The sequence below is a fragment of the Ostrinia nubilalis genome, chromosome 19, assembly GCF_963855985.1.
Source record: "Ostrinia nubilalis chromosome 19, ilOstNubi1.1, whole genome shotgun sequence".
Lineage (NCBI taxonomy): Eukaryota > Metazoa > Arthropoda > Insecta > Lepidoptera > Crambidae > Ostrinia > Ostrinia nubilalis.
The window spans coordinates 2043496-2059789 of NC_087106.1; the positions used below are offsets into that span (position 1 = coordinate 2043496).

A 16294-nucleotide genomic window follows, 5' to 3' on the forward strand; every position below is an offset into this window, starting at 1 on the left:
CATAATTACGCGCGAGCGATAGGGATGGGTAGCTTGGGGTCATTGGACGGGATTCTACGTGCTCACGGACCAGACTTTAGCAAAAATCACCTCATTATCATTAAGAATCAGAATATTTCATCTCTACTGCAGGAGCACGAGTCTCTTCAATTAACCAGAGGCATATTATGGAGGATTTGGCTTACACGTCCCACACGCTGGCCAGACAGGTTAGGGAGGCCTGATATTAGCATAATAATAATTATATCCTTTCTTTTGTTTTACAACATACACAGGAAGTAAGGAGATAGTTCTTATCTAAGGTAGCTTATCAACCCGGACCATTCAAGAGACGAATGAGGACAGAGATCCATTAAATAGACCCCTTTGAGATAACAATAATACAGTAGGATCTGCACACCTAGCTGATAGGTATTATCTCTAGGACTATTGATGCTAACCCTAGGTGTTAGGTCTGCTGCATTACGTGGATGGTATTGGTATTGTTATGTTGTGGATTACTAGTGGCAATATGTTACACAATTGAATGTAAGTAGAGTTCAAAATGACATTTAGGCGATTATCACACTGCACCGCGCTCCGCGTGGCGACATACTCGTAATATAACGAATCCCGCGCGCAAACGCGTTTTCAGTGTGTTGTGCCGCGCGTGTTTTCTATACAAACTGAGGTATTTGCATATAATGATTAAATCTGTCGTCCCGCGTACCGCAGCGGAGCGCGGTGCAGTGTTATAATCGCCTTAACACTGCTTTGAGCATGAAATTGACTTAGTAAATACATCAGTAATTTTACACACACAATACTTTAAATGGTGCAACCCTCGCATGGAAGATCCTAAGTTTGATTCCCAAAACGATCACGGCACGAAAATATCAACAACAAAAAAAAACGGAAAAATGTAAATGCCATCGGATATATCAAAATGAATCGAACTTAATAAGTAATATGGAAAATTATAATAAATACTCTCATTGAAAATCAATAAAAAGATAAAGAACAAAAAATGCTAATTACAATCAATGCCATTGAATTAAGATTATTTGATGCCCTTTGCAATCTAAGATAGACTGAAATTGTGGCCATAGAGAGTTCAGTATCAATGTTTGATAGCTTATTGTTTGGCAATATTGCCAGTCTCTAGCGTAGGCTATAACCTACTGTTTGACTGTCTGAAGTAACGAAGGAACTGAAATTCTCATATCAAATAAATGATAATAAGTTGTAAAGAAAGCAGCTAGAAGTCGGTTAAAAATAGGATTAAAAACAGATTGTACAAGAGAGTAAAATACAATATCCAAAGCAGGTCAACAGCTACAACTCGCGTAATAACAGAGAATTAATTGTCCTAACAATATATTAGCCGGATAGCACTCGTTTCATATCATAAATTACGACCTGTCAGCCAAATGAAGCGATTAGGCACCCGGGAATCCACGTTCCATAGTGCATAATGCATGCAACCAGTCTTGGTACTTGTAGCCTTAAGTTTTATTGGAGGCTTGGACACGAAGGCATAATAAAACTCCAGAGTTTTAACAGATTTTAATAATGTTATTGTAAAATTACACATTTATTACAATGTCACAGTATTTAGCTTGATGAGCCATCATCTGTGAAAAATCAACTACAAAAGACAGTCTTTGGTTGGTTTAAAAAATGGTCTATCTATTCAAAAAATCGCGAACGATTCTAGCTCCAACCTTAATACCCTCCCAGGTCTCATATCCAGCTTGTCTGATGAATGCCAATTCAACTAAATAACCAAGATTACCAGCACTTATGCCTCTGATTGCAGGAAGGTCGAATGTGTACGATAGAGGTATGCCTAGAGCGTGAGCGAAGTCACTGGCTACTCCTGATGCTGCGGTCGTAGCGTAGTAGATATTCCCAACAGAATAGTCAGGCTTCGCGTTCCATTTGACTCTATCAATGGCTTGAGCCATGTTTACACCAACAAGGTTAAGAGTCAAAGCATTGGGAGCTAGTTGACCGTTGCCAAATCCGAAGAGGATCATGCTGCCATGAGCATGAAGATCAATGAATAGCTCAATACGGTCGGAATAAGCCTCGAAGATTCCCCTGATATTTTGGGTCTCCGGTTCAGAGAAGGGTTCAGGTCCGTGGAAGACGTCACTGCAGACGTTGTTGCTGGAAGCAGTTCCCCAAAAGATGTCAAAGTTTCTGTTCAAGTCGACTCCTAAGCAGGAGTTGTCGGGCGTCAAGCCAGTGCGACGGTTCTTACGCCAGAAACGGAACTGAAAGTCAAAATAACCGTTTATGTAATTCTAATTCTCAACTCAAGCACAATACTATTTCAATCGCTAGATTGTTTCAGGCAAATGATGTCCACTATTGGACAAAGGCCTCCCCTAAGGATTTCCACAATGACTGACCCTGCTTTTCCCGCATCCAGGTACTTCTCATGACCTTCAACAATTCTTCTAAAAAGTGCTTAGTCATTTATGATCCTATGTTAACAAATCTATGTTAAAAAAGCTATGAAACTAAATGAGTATGACACAACTTACGTCAGTATGAGTAAACTCAAATCCATCAGGGTTGGCGATAGGCAGGATGATCCAGTCAATGTCGTTGACGAGGTCACTCTCCGTGACGTTGAGGACCAGCTGGTCTATAGTGTACAGCGTTCCCGGCAGACCGACCCAGTCTCTGGCGTGGAGAAGCGACATGACGAAGACCACGGGCTTTCTTCTGTCCTGATAAATGAGACGTATTTTTTTTCTTATTAAAAATTGAGTGGAAATTGTCGGAGAAGCCTGAAAGTTTTCCAAACCAGATCTGTTGCTTACATACCTAATATTTTAATAATAATAAACAAAGAAGCATTATTCACTATCTTGTCATTATTTCCCGTACAATGTTAATCTTAGATTACCTTGGTACAAATACTAGAATACCTGTCATGATATTATAATATTATCAATATAGATAATTCTGTCGGTGTGGTAATGAATACATAACTACTAACACTTAATCACAAACGATGCTTGATTAAGTGAAGCAGCAAATCAAACGCACAACGTTGAATAGAGCTCTGTGATTGGTTCGTGTGTCACCCTATGCATCTGTGAGACCTCATAGTAATGTTTGTGAATACGGGCTTAAGGCTGAATAAATATTTCTGCCGACATAGATACCTCAAAGTTGGTAGTAGAGATTTTCAAGTACTTGACATCACGACCTTCGAAGCTCTGCCCAGCAGATACTACGGTGACCAGCTCTGGGAAAGCATTTCCCAGTCGGACAAGGTAGTCGTCAACCTAGAAAAAATGAGTTCAAATAAACAAGAGACTAACAGAATTTTTTGAAATAATTAAATTTATTAACTACCAAAGACATGAAATATTTGAAATCTTAATAGCAATGTCACTGTTTGATATTCATCGGTTTGAAAATTCTTTCAGGGCATGGAATTTTTATTATTGTAAGGCATATTACATATTTCTTTAACATAATGTAAACAATTGAATTATAAAGATACTTCACTAGAAGAGTAAATAGATGATTGCTTAACATTTTACTGACCGCCTGTCTGTATCCATTAGAATTTAGATGACTTAATATTCAATACTTTGAGTGAGATGAGTTGATGAGCAACTTACCACTTCGTATCTGTGAATATGATTGTACGATAAAGCTTCGACTCCAAGAGCAAATCTGTTGCTTTTATCATCTTTATGCTGGGCAAGGATCCTCTCTTCCATCTCTAACTGTCTGCAAGAAGTAACAAATGTTTATTAAAATGTATCCAGGAAGAAAACAATTTTCAAACTAATGAATCGGAACATGTATCAAAGTAATTTACGATTACTAATAGAACGTTTTGGGGAACATCTATCAAATATTGCTTCTTTCGGTTCAGATTGAAAGAAAGAAGAAAGAAAATTTGTTCATTTGGTTCACAAAATTGCACTGTTTAGTAAGATATGCATTGTTAGAACCAAAATGAACTAGTCATTAGATGCTTTCATGTAGAATGCAGTACATACCCTGATATTCTGCGGAAGTATTAAAATTAGTTTATTGCCTTCATTCTGTTCATGGTTTGACGTTAAAAAGTATCTTAGCAACTTACTCTCTGATATTCTCCGCCAGAACTTTATACTCCACGTCCCCAGACGTCAACAAATCTTCAAAACCTTTTCTCTGCTCTTTGGAAACCAGGACCTGTCCATTCCGACTGGTATGAGCGTAGACAAAGAAGTCAACAGGGATTTTGGTTTCAAGACCATTGACGAACTTTGCTTGATCTTCATTCTTCACAAAAACCTCGTATAGGGTGTGCCTGAAAGTAGTTTAAAAGTAAAAATCGATCAGTTTCAAATATACAAACGGCTCTGTGCCAGATTTTCTTTAAGGGAGACCTTTTTGAAGTGGTGACTGAAGAAGCTGAGGATAGTATTACTAATAAACCATAAATACTTATCAAGAGATAGGTACTCACTTACAAAGAAAACATAACATGCTTCTAGCTAGACGGAGACAAACATGATGCCACAAATAAGTTATCTTCAAAATTGATGGTTATCTAATGGTGCTTACCCATCATATACTTCATGTTTAGCACAAACCACGTAAAAGGCCACACAGAACACAAAAACACTCTTGCAAAAGTTCGCCATGTCACCACGGCCAAATACAATGCCCTACACAATGTTCATTTAAGTATTAATCCATTTTAATACTGTTATAGTCATATCTTAGTAAATCCGCTGAATTTATGATGATATGATTAAATGCCTGATAATTTCAAAATAATGACAATGATATTTTTTTTTAAATTAAAGTACCTTATAATGGGTCAGCAACTTTTAGCTCCCCCAAGGTTTTCCACAATGAACGCGGTCCTGCATTGCCCGCATCTAAGTTCTTCCCGCGACCTATATTACCAGATCATCGGTCCACCTAGTAGGAGGCCTGCCCACGCTACGTATTCCAGCCCGTGGTCGCCACTCGAACTTTCCTGCGCTTTTGGGCTTTTTGCCTTTTGGGGGAGACCTTTGTCCAGCAGTAGACGTCATTTGGCTGAAACGAACAAACGAACGAACTTTTAGCTGTGTCCGCGACTTCATACGTGTGAAAATATTTCCTGTTTTTGCAAATTTTTTATTCCACTCCAACTCATTTTTTTTATCAATTTAAACGAGTAGTTACTGAGATTAGCGCATTTTACCAAACAAATAAACTGTACAATATTAGGTGTACATGTCATTGATTTCTATGATTTCTATTCACAGTATTTGATGGTCGCGTGTCAGATTAAGTTTATTAGATTCCATAATAGACATAAAACTTTCCACTCCAGATAATCTACCATGTTATTTGGCTCCGTTTTAATCATACCTAAAATATTCAAACCAAATTGGTAAAACCATTGCCTTTAAAACTTGAAGTTCGTGTATAATTAATAATAATAATAGTAGTCTTGGACATTTTTCCATACATTTTTACGAACGTATATTACCCAGAACCTTGGAGCAGCAAGGTTCTGGGAAAACGCAGCGTGGGACATCCGTCGTCCACCCATAAGGTGGACCGACGACCTCATAGATGTAGCAAGGAAGATGGCGCTGGATGCAGGCCGCTACCGACCGAGCGATGTGGAAATCATTGGGGTAGACCTATGTTCCGCAGTTGAAGTCCTGCGGCTGAAATGATGATGATGATGATTTACCCAGCGATAACATCTATTGAACCCGTTATATCTAAAGAAGCAACTATAATAGTCTAGAAACTATAATGCTAGATGGTAGTAATTCCAATAGACATTTAGTGAACTACAAATAAAGATGGGCAGAAAGATAGTAATAAAGCGATAAATACAAGTAGAATTAAGAATCAAACGAACTTACCTTGTAAAGTTTGATTCCAATTATGCGAGGGTCTCAACCGAAGACGATTAATAATTACTTGCAGCATTACATGAGATGATGCTATCTTCGTCACACCTTTAGAGTTATAATGTAAGAAAGCATTTTCTGTCCTACTCCCACCTTGCACCGACTGGCAGCCCCGCGTCACCTGATTTCATTATTTCAAAGTTTGTGTTATTACAAATATATTTTTTATTTTTGTTTATCTGTTTGGGTTGGGTGGGATAGGGATGTAATCGTCTTCGGTTGAGACCCTCGCATAATTGGAATCAAACTTTACAAGGTAAGTTCGTTTGATTCTTAATTATACTTCGGGTCTCAACCGAAGACGATTAATAATTACTTGCAGATGTTTAGAGCAAAGTAATGTAAGAGATAAGAAAAATAAAAAATGTATGTGAGAAAAAGACGTGAAATTATTTAATTTCTCAATTTACTAAATAAGTTAAACAACCTTATTCTTAAATCATTTTAAAGATAATGTTACATTTATCGTTCTCTTAACGATGTTAATAAAATAAATGCAATTAACCTTTTGTTTTATTTAACAAATCATGTACCAAATATGGCATTAACAAAATCATTTTCATTTGTATCGATTACTTCTCTTCGATAGTACTTAATAAAAACATTAGAGGAATTACTCCAACCCGCTGCCTTGCGAACCACTTCCAGACTAACCCCGGATCTGTGAGCGGCGGATGTAGATGCCGAGCGAGTACTATGTGCTCCAAATATAGAAATATCTATGCCACTATCGAGCAACACCTTTTTCACCCAATGTGCTAATGTTTGAGAACCAACTTTTTTGTGAGGTTTTCGCACAGCAATAAAAAGATGTTCCTCCGAAGGAATCTGTCTCAAAGAAGAGGTGTTTGCTATGTAAGTTTCAACAGCCAACGCGGGACAAATACTGGGATTTTCACGGATATATGGCAATCTGATGAGTGGTTGACAAGAACCGGGCCTCGATGTTTTTATCAAGTCGGTGATCTTAATAACAATGGCATTGTCTTGTTTTGATATATTATTCAATTTGATTAAACTGATAGTTTGCATTCTTTGAGCGGAAGCAATAGCCAAAAGTGTGCAAGTTTTATGTGACAAATCAGCTAATGGGATATTATCGTAAGGATACATATTAGATAGATGATTCAACACTATGTTTGTGTCCCATGTTGAATTATATTTCGGATTTGGGGGAGCAAGTCTATAAACACCTTTAAGGAAACGGTTAATGTAATCATTAACAGTTACTTCCGTACCTAAAATTAGTGACAAAGCTGATCTATGAGTGTTTAAACTGCTGTAACTAGTATATTGCTCTTCAAATTTTGTGGTAAGGAATGATAATACTGTTGAACTATTAGCCTCGTAAACGTCTAAGTTATTCTCTTTGCAAAAATGCCACCAGGATTTTATGGAACTATTGTATTGATTCAATGTGTTTTTTGCAAGAGAAGCCATCATTATATTTAAGGATTCTTGAGGTACACCGCGTTTAATCATTGATTCCCTGATAATTTGGCTGCCACCAGGATAAGACTCGCGTGAAGAGGATGGCAGGTTCTGAAAGGAGAATATAATAGGAATTCATCAGGGCCAAAGAACAACTTTTCCGATAATACAAGCTTGGACCACAATGGATACCAAGGTTGTGATGGCCAGTAAGGCACCACTACTATCCCCGTTGCTTTGTCTGACAAAATTTTTTCCAGGACTCTAGTAATTAAACAGAATGGGGGAAAGGCATAAAAGTTTATATTTTGCCAGCAAAATGTGAATGCATCTACAACTTCAGAATATGGATCGAGTTTCCATGAAGCATATCTACTACATTTATAGTTTTGAACGCTAGCGAAAAGATCAAATTCGGGTTTTCCTAATGATGTGCTAATTCGCAAAAAGGCATTATCTGAGATTTCCCACTCTGTATCTATATTGATTCGTCGAGACTCGCGATCTGCTTTTATATTATCACAAGATCTAACGTAGGATGCGAACACAAAAATATTTCGGGACTCACACCACTGCCAAATCTTTCGTGCAAGATCATTCAAATGAGGATGTTGGACACCACCCATTTTATTTATGTATGATATATATATGATATGATATGATTGTCTATTCGTAGTAAAATATTACAATTCCGTAAATCAATTGTAAATATTTTTAGTCCATAAAATGCGGCTTTTAATTCAAGTTCGTTAATATGAAGCACAAGTTCTGTCTCTGTCCAGTTTCCGTTGGCACTTTGACCACTGCATGCAGCGCCCCAGCCGGTATTTGAAGCATCAGTAAAAATTTCAAGTGAATACTCGTTATTTTTACGGATGTTAGCAAATGACGTCATTATGTTATCTCGCCACCATAAAAATTCATTTTTTAAATTTTGTCTTAATTTCATTTGTTTACTGTAATTCTCAGAATAATTTAGGGCCAAAAACTTCTCTCTTTCAAACAGTTTAGTGTACATCCAACCGTAACTGACAGCTGGGCATGCGGCGGTCAAAAGTCCGATAAATTCAGCAAAAAATCTTATAGTACATTTGGTTTTACACATAAGCTCTGTAGCTCGACTTTTTATTCGTTGTTTCTTTTCCTCTGGTAGGGTAATTATCATGTTTCTACTGTCAAACATAAATCCTAAAAACTTGCAAAGTTGACTTGGTATCATTGCACTTTTATTTGTGTTTATTATGAACCCTAATGATTCTAAAAGGGATCTTGTAGTGTTAACATTTGACAGGCACTCGTTATATGAACTACCTAGGCATAAAAAATCGTCAAGATAATTTACTGATAAAAAAACCTGACGTGCGTAAGTTTTCTAGAACGGGTTTTAGTAGTTTTGTAAAAACAAATGGGGCAGTGCAAAGGCCGAACGGAAGGACGTTAAATTCATATAATTGTGACCTCCAGCGAAACCGTAACTTTTTTCGGTCACCCTCATTTATAGAAATCAAAAAGTATGCGTCTTTAATATCAATAGTTGACATAAAATAGTCTTGGCTTAATAATCTAAGTGCAGTGCGATAATCTTCCATTTTAAAATGATCTGTTTTAACAAAGGACAATGTTCGTTCTCCATACATTGTTCGCCTAAAGAACCAACAATTTTGACATATTACTACCCGAAAGCGAAATAATACGATTCTGTGTGTAAGAACAATGATTCCTGATGGACACTTGCCATAAAATTAATGATTAAGAATATTAAATCACAGCGATTTTATAATATGTCGTTTATGACAACATGGCGTCTAATGTATTGTGTGAATGTATGAACACCGATTCGCGAAAAATGTTTTGTATTGTCGTCACGCCGAGTCGCAGCCAAATAGTATAAAATAATAGAACAAGTTTTAGAAATACAACTCGGAATTCCACTTTTACAATATGCCCACATATTGCACGTAAATAAACAACATGAATCGTAGGTTGTTTCCACCCTTGTCATCTGACACATGAAATAAACTCCTATTGTATTATAGATATCGAAGCCGAATCGTATATAATAATAGAATGGGTTTTGGAGATCACTCGGGGTTCCACTTTTATAAAATACCTACATATTACATAAAAATACCACGAATCATGAGTTTTCTTTTCACCATTTACATCTGACACGAGATAACAAACTCCTATCTCCATGACTACCATCGTAGTCTATGCCAAAGACTACAATATTTTAAGCAAGAAGTTTCAAACCTTAGCGGCTACGGTAACCCCTGGGCCACATACATCATGATAACATTCGGTCGACACCGGAACGAAGTCTTGCGATTATGCAAAAAAGCATCGTATTCTAGTGCGGCTATATCACGTTCAACCGGGGTTTTAATTCGACTAAAGTCCTGACTAAAGACTGGAAGAAAATACGCCGCATTGTATGAGCACTTCGTGTTCGTTAAAGCGGCTTCAGATCTAGAGCCCACATAGTTTCCTTTCCAATAATATCCGCAAGTAGCGCTGCATGATCTTTACAACAAAAACGGCAATAGTTATTAAGGTGCCAAAATTATATGATTACTTTGGCACGGTATTATACACGTGCGAAGATTTGTCATTTTCATTCATTTCTTCATCATCATCATCATTTCAGCCACAGGACGTCCACTACTGAACATAGGCCTCCCCCAATGACTTCCACATCGCACGGTTGGTAGCGGCCTGCATCCAGCGCCTTCCCGCTACCTTTATCAGGTCGTCGGTCCACCTTGTGGTGGGTTGACATTGCAGAATATGACTTTTGATAGGTTCATCATAGAATTCGGCGGGGATATCCTCACGGAGGAAGTTCGTAAAAGGGCGGAACAAGATCTTATAATAATGCAAGGCCGAAGCTGTTACGCGCGTGCTCCTACGTGTAATCCGGCGAGTATGCAATAAATAGTAATGTCTGGTAAATAGTGGTAATACGTATCGTTCGTTCGTTCGTTTCAGCCGAAAAGACGTCCACTGCTGGACAAAGGCCTCCCCCAAGGATTTCCACGAAGACCGATCCTGCACCGCTCGCATACAGGCACCTCCCGCGACCTTCACCAGATCGTCGGTCCACCTAGTGGGAGGCCTGCCCACGCTACGTCTTTCGGCTCGTGGTCGCCACTCAAGAACTTTCCTGCCCCAGCGGCCATCAGCTCTACGAGCTATGTGCCCCGCCCAGTCTATGTCTGTATGCGCTACGATTACAGGGTATCATTTTGCATAGTCGCAAGACTTCACTCCGCTGCTGTCAAATCAATGTCGCATAATGTTATCGCAATGTGTGTGGCCCTTGGCCAAATCACAGAAGCCTATGCGAAGAAAGAGCACTTGAATGACAATAAAAATCAGGGTTACCATTTTATAAGATTTCCTCACTATTGAGGGTAACAAAGTAACATTAATAATCTAGCCATTAATTACATTTATTACCTATACGAGAAAGTAAAGCAACATGCGGTTTTATTTTAATTTGTAAAATATTAAACCCCTCATATTTGTAACAGTTTGTTCCAAGTTTAGTTTTACTGTTTTGTTAACAGTATTGCTGTTTCAGCTGTCACTGTGAAGCTTTGGGAAAATAAATAAATAGAAAAAATATTAACATAAATATTTATTTAAGTTTTTATGTTCATTATCATAATATGCCAATTTAAGTTACACTGTGTGACAGTCTTTGACACTAAACAAACTCTTCAGCTTAATAATACCTACCTACAGGGCGTTTTTATAGTTACTCTTGCTGATGAAACAAGAAGGGTTGATTCTACTACTGAAATACAACTACTTTTCTTACAGGACCAATATCAAATTCTCAAAAAAATTCACATCCTCGTGATGGTGATAATTTCTATGGAGAGGTTTTTTTTATATTCGGTCTCTTGGGATAAGTTATTCCATTTGAGCAGTAGAATTAATCCTTTTTATTCGATCACATATAAAAACAACACAAGTGTTTAGGAAAACTTCTTCTTTGGTATGGTATCACTTCGGAGTTATAATGTCGGCAACTCTGTATCACTGACTTGTAACTTTCAAACAGCATGAATAATAAGGGCACCACATTGGTTTTCTTTCTGAAAAAAGGCTTTCAGTTTTAGTACTAACCCTTTAGCACTATTTCATTGAAATAAAAATACAATAAACGCACAGAAGACTGAAATTGAGTCAACTGACGTGACATTTATAATTTGTTGACATTATGACAGTTTGACAAGACTAGGGATTGAAAAAGTTTTAATTGAAAAAGTAAAATGACAATTTATTAAAACGATTCACATGGATATAATCGATTAAAAATATTTATAAAATGTTCTGATACTTGCCTGTAGCGATTATCCAATCCTGGTTTCTACTGAAAAACTACCTCGTGGCAAGATTTTAATAAAATAATAAAATCTTTATCTTCTCTTTCACAATCTATAAAAGTTCATTTGGTCTATTATTATAAATGTGCTATGAATGAGGGTTTTCGCGATTGAAAAATCCGCGAGATGGCAATACGTAGACGCGAGGTCCAAATGCTGCATGATTGGTGGATATCTGTCAATGTCATGTCAAAAATAACCAATCATGCAGCATTTGGACCTCACGTCTACGTATTGCCATCTGGCGGATTTTTCAATCGCGAAAACCCTCATTGGCATAGATTATGAGAGACTGGCAACTATACTAGGTTGATATCAGGTGATCCGTCTGCTCATTTGCCTCCTGTCACATAAAAAAAAAATATATATGTTTCTCACACTTCAACTGGCATTGGATTCAACATCGGATTCTGACACTTTTACAGTTATGATACCATGAATATCAGTTTATGGTCCTAATTATTTTTATTTTATTTACGACCTTCGACCAGTTGGACACTTTAGATATCTTCTTGTAATAGTGTCAAACTGTCAATATCTTTTTAGCTTTTAACGCAAATCTAGTCTTCAAAGCAGTTTAATCGATTTATTTTATTTTCAAAATCGATATTTTATTGTCTATGATGGCCGCAGGAACATCACTATACATGGACTCCCAGCAATAAAGTACGGTAATGCCTCGTACAGATTTTATCGGCAAAAATTATGGAACTTGATAGGTTTTAGACCATGCCACGCACCAAAACGTCCGGAAGTTGTAATAGTATTATAGAATAAACGTTAAAAGACTTATTTATTTAATTTTTCAATGCTTAAGTGTCCATTAGAATGAAAGGGTGCTTAATGTATTAAAAAAAATAGAAAATAATTATGATGGGTTAATGTTTTTGGGCGGTTTTTTAGGCGGTTTCTGACAATGTCCTTTATTGAGCTCTTTTAGGTTTAATATGAATCTATGTGTTCCGTTAGGCTTAGGCACTGTAAAGATTGGTGAGACAAATTGTCCTTCACAAGATGTACAAGGTGATATAAATTTAAACTGTATTAATTCCAGGATACATTCATCAATGATCTCAATTTGAGAATGTGTGTTACACGCATTATTTTGAGGTTCAGTTATTTGTACAGGCTCCTCTATAAAGGGAATTTTGTATCCTTGAACCCAATCTAAAATTGTACAATCATTAGTGAGCTCACACCATCTGTCATAAAAGTGAGTCAATCGACCAGCAACGCATACCTGAGGACCTTCTCCTATCGTCTCCTCGTCTGCTGCCGCGCGTGGTTGGTGGAGCGACGGCCTCGCGGCGCTTCCAGGCGGCGATCCCTCGGCGGTCGGCGCGGTGCAGGGGTCGTCCGCGGCTCGACCGCTGCTGCTACGCGCGGCGGCGCCCCCCTCGAGTTTAAAGCGCCCCGAGGCTGTGTTGTTGTTGCCGGGGCCCTATACGTAGGGCGTTGAGTCTTTTGTTTGATTTCCGAGCCCGTCTTGCTTATTGCCTTCGAAGACTTGATGTGATCTGATAATGCGGAACCAAAAAGATGTTCGTCTATAGTTGTATTTTTGACAGTATCTCTTATGTCCTTATTAAGAGTGCTCAGTGCCGCATAACGCCTGGATTGTGATTCTTTATAGTGGCTGTCGCATATGAGTCTGCCGGCGTCACTCAATGTCTTTATTATATCTTGAGGAACAGTACTATTTGATGCCAGGGCCCAATTCAAAACTCGTCCTATAGCAGAGAGACTACTAGCAAGTTGATTTTGCTTGCTTTGGCTGTATAAATCTTTTTTAATGTTCATTTCCAACAGAGCTGCTTTGATTTCCAAATTGAGTTTTGGGGCTCTCATATTTGGGCAGTTTTCTGGCGGTAAGTAACATTTTATTAGTTCTAATTGGATCTCTTTAGAAAGCCCGTTAGCTAATATATGTGCCCATCTAGGTGCGATATCCTTATGTAGATTTTCTCCATGATTTTTCTGGCTGGTGGGGTCCTCGCCAAGCAGTTGAAGAATCTCTGGGTCTAATGAAGGTGTATTTTCATCCAAAATAGATGTTGCCGGAGCGTCATTTACGTTGACACTCGACGGGTCCTGTTGCGTAGACACAGGTACTGTGTGTGTCACAGATTCGGGTTCTGTCGGTGGCGCAGGTATGGAAGCAGCTCGCGACGTAGATGGTCCGGTAAGTGGCTCTGTTGACTCGGGATGGCAGTCGCCGTAGATGTCAGCGTTTTCATCTGAGTAATTTTCCGCTGTCAAGGAGCAACAATAAACGTAAGTATTCTATTTTTAACCATAACTAGCATGGAAGAATGCATATAGCATTTAACTATATATTAAAGACCTCAACACTTTTAAAGTGGAGTATACCCTCGACACGCTTTGCGTGGAGTACATATAGGTGTCTCGACACAGATTAAGTGGAGTATGTATAATTAATCCTCAACATGGTTTACGTGGAGTAGCCTCGACGCTCATTAAAGCGGAGTAGCCTCAACGCTTATTAAAGCGGAGTAGCCTCGACACTATTAAAGTGGAGTTTGTTTGTCCTCAACACGAATTACGTGGAGCTGTCTCAACACTGAAGTGGAGTTACGAGTATTATATCCTCAACACGGTATACGTGGAGTAAAAATTGCCTCAACACTATTATTGTGGGCTAAATAAAATGCCATAACACAACTAAGCACTATTTTCCAATATTAAAACTTAGATAATTTCGTACGGAACAGGTAGGTAAAACATTATACTTAATAAATATGTTTTCCCATTAAAAATATTATGTAGGTAGGTTGAAGTTCCGTTTCCCATAACCGTGCAATTTCTATATTTTGTTACACTTAGATTGTAATTTACCTTGTAATGAACTATGATATTCATATTCCTGTGTGTCGTATCTCTTATAGTACGAAGAATCACTTTCTCCTTCCACCGATGCTGATGATGATAAGCGCCGTCTTTTTCTAATTTCGACTCCAACTTTTTGATTTTCCGTAAAATACTATCATAATCACTGTCCCTAGACCTAGAACGCTTTCGTTTTCCCATAATTATTCAGAATATAATTATTTCCCGAATGCGAGGTGTGATTCCGATAACACAAAAACACGTAATGAAATCAGGTGACGCGGGGCTGCCAGTCGGTGCAAGGTGGGAGTAGGACAGAAAATGCTTTCTTACATTATAACTCTAAAGGTGTGACGAAGATAGCATCATCTCATGTAATGCTGCAAGTAATTATTAATCGTCTTCGGTTGAGACCCGAAGTATAAGTACCTACTCGTAGATAATAAAGAAGTAATGAACAATCCTATGAAGCCAAATAATTAATTGGTAAGAAACTCACTGACCCGAGCTAAGACAAAGAAAGGATGGTAGGCACCGGAGGGAAATGAGGTGAACCAGAAAAGTATACATACCTACTTCTATTATAGCTCACGATAGTGCCATCTTTATTCTTGTAATTTTAATTCGGAATTACTCTGCCAGGAGGACTATTCCCAACTCTCGTTCCTACCACTGCAACTCCTGTGTAGCCAGGGTCTACAGCTTGAAATTTTAATTGAAGAACATAGGAGGAGTAGGAAATTGAGGTTCAAAGCGGATGACAGGTGACACACAATCGCTCTAATTATAATGAATGACATTACTATAATTCCTTCCTTCGGTAATGACATTCTAAATCTCCTTAATCCTCCGTCATTCCTTCATTCCAAACACCACACGGTCAGTATCTGTCGACCAAATGGCCGCAGTGTCTTCTCAGCTATGATTTTTAAATCAGAACAGAATGACTGCTGCTCATTGCTGTTCTTTTGTAAGAACAAATACCTCTAGCACTAGACGTTTTGTCTTTAAACGTTTTGCTGTCAGTGTTGGTCCTAAGAGGTCTTGAGAGAACCAGCTCTTGAGAGTTAGTTCTTGAGACATTGATCTCTCAAGAACTTTTATTTCGCTAAAAATGGTAGTTAAGTGACCTCTTTCATCAGCTGCCCGTGGACAGTAACAGAGTTAGCTGTTGGCACATCCGAAGTTCTACCTCGTTATTATAATGCTGAGAACTGCTTCTATACTTTTTTCGGTCAACACAAACTGAGTGCTTAAATGGCTTCTATTGAGCAAACAGAATATTTGTAAGTATTCCGAATGAGTTCGAAGATTGTGGGAATTAACGTTATTACTTTACATTGAATTGAATAAGTCGATTACATGTTTAATTGAAATATCCTACAGATAAGATTTTATAATTAGTTTTTTTTTTTTTTCATTTTTAATGGATTGGAGGATTCAAAGGCATTTTTTTCTGTTACAATCATATCAGAAACGTAAATTTCAAAGTTCAATAATAATTACACTTAATCTGAATTTCTATACTAATAAATACCTTTATCTTTCATGATTAAAACTACATACCTACTTTAGGTATAAATATTAGTTAGTGTTCTTTTACACTGATATTTATATTTGCCCCCAGCGGAGTTCGAACTTACTTCCGTTTTTTTAATGCATAACAAGGCAGGTATTTGACCACAATCGCACCTGGTG

At 37.9% G+C, this 16294-nt stretch overlaps 2 protein-coding genes across 2 annotated transcripts; both read right to left on the minus strand.

Moving 5' to 3' along the window:
• Positions 1 to 1531: 1531 nt before the first annotated feature.
• On the minus strand, positions 1532 to 4684 carry LOC135081034 (carboxypeptidase B-like). The gene is made up of 6 exons (XM_063975758.1): positions 4567 to 4684; positions 4100 to 4309; positions 3627 to 3738; positions 3162 to 3284; positions 2532 to 2720; positions 1532 to 2258 (listed from the first exon to the last, which is right to left on the minus strand). The coding sequence occupies exons 1-6, from the start codon at positions 4644 to 4646 to the stop codon at positions 1665 to 1667; spliced, it is 1308 nt and encodes a 435-aa protein (XP_063831828.1). The 5' UTR covers positions 4647 to 4684; the 3' UTR covers positions 1532 to 1664.
• A 1628-nt stretch (positions 4685 to 6312) lies between these two features.
• Positions 6313 to 16146, minus strand: LOC135081367 (uncharacterized). Its single transcript, XM_063976086.1, has 3 exons — positions 16134 to 16146; positions 12990 to 14001; positions 6313 to 7466 (listed from the first exon to the last, which is right to left on the minus strand). The coding sequence occupies exons 1-2, from the start codon at positions 16144 to 16146 to the stop codon at positions 13004 to 13006; spliced, it is 1011 nt and encodes a 336-aa protein (XP_063832156.1). The 3' UTR covers positions 6313 to 7466; positions 12990 to 13003.
• Positions 16147 to 16294: the final 148 nt, after the last annotated feature.

What these genes read in the sequence shown, in the direction of transcription:
- LOC135081034 (XM_063975758.1), bottom strand. Translation starts at nt 4,646, where the DNA reads ATGGCGAACTTTTGCAAGAGTGTTTTTGTGTTCTGTGTGGCCTTTTAC. An exon ending in AAACATGAAGTATATGATGG is followed by an intron (nt 4,310 to 4,566) that starts GTAAGCACCATT and finishes AACTACTTTCAG; the next exon opens with GCACACCCTATACGAGGTTT. An exon ending in TTGAGTTTACTCATACTGAC is followed by an intron (nt 2,259 to 2,531) that starts GTAAGTTGTGTC and finishes TTTGACTTTCAG; the next exon opens with TTCCGTTTCTGGCGTAAGAA.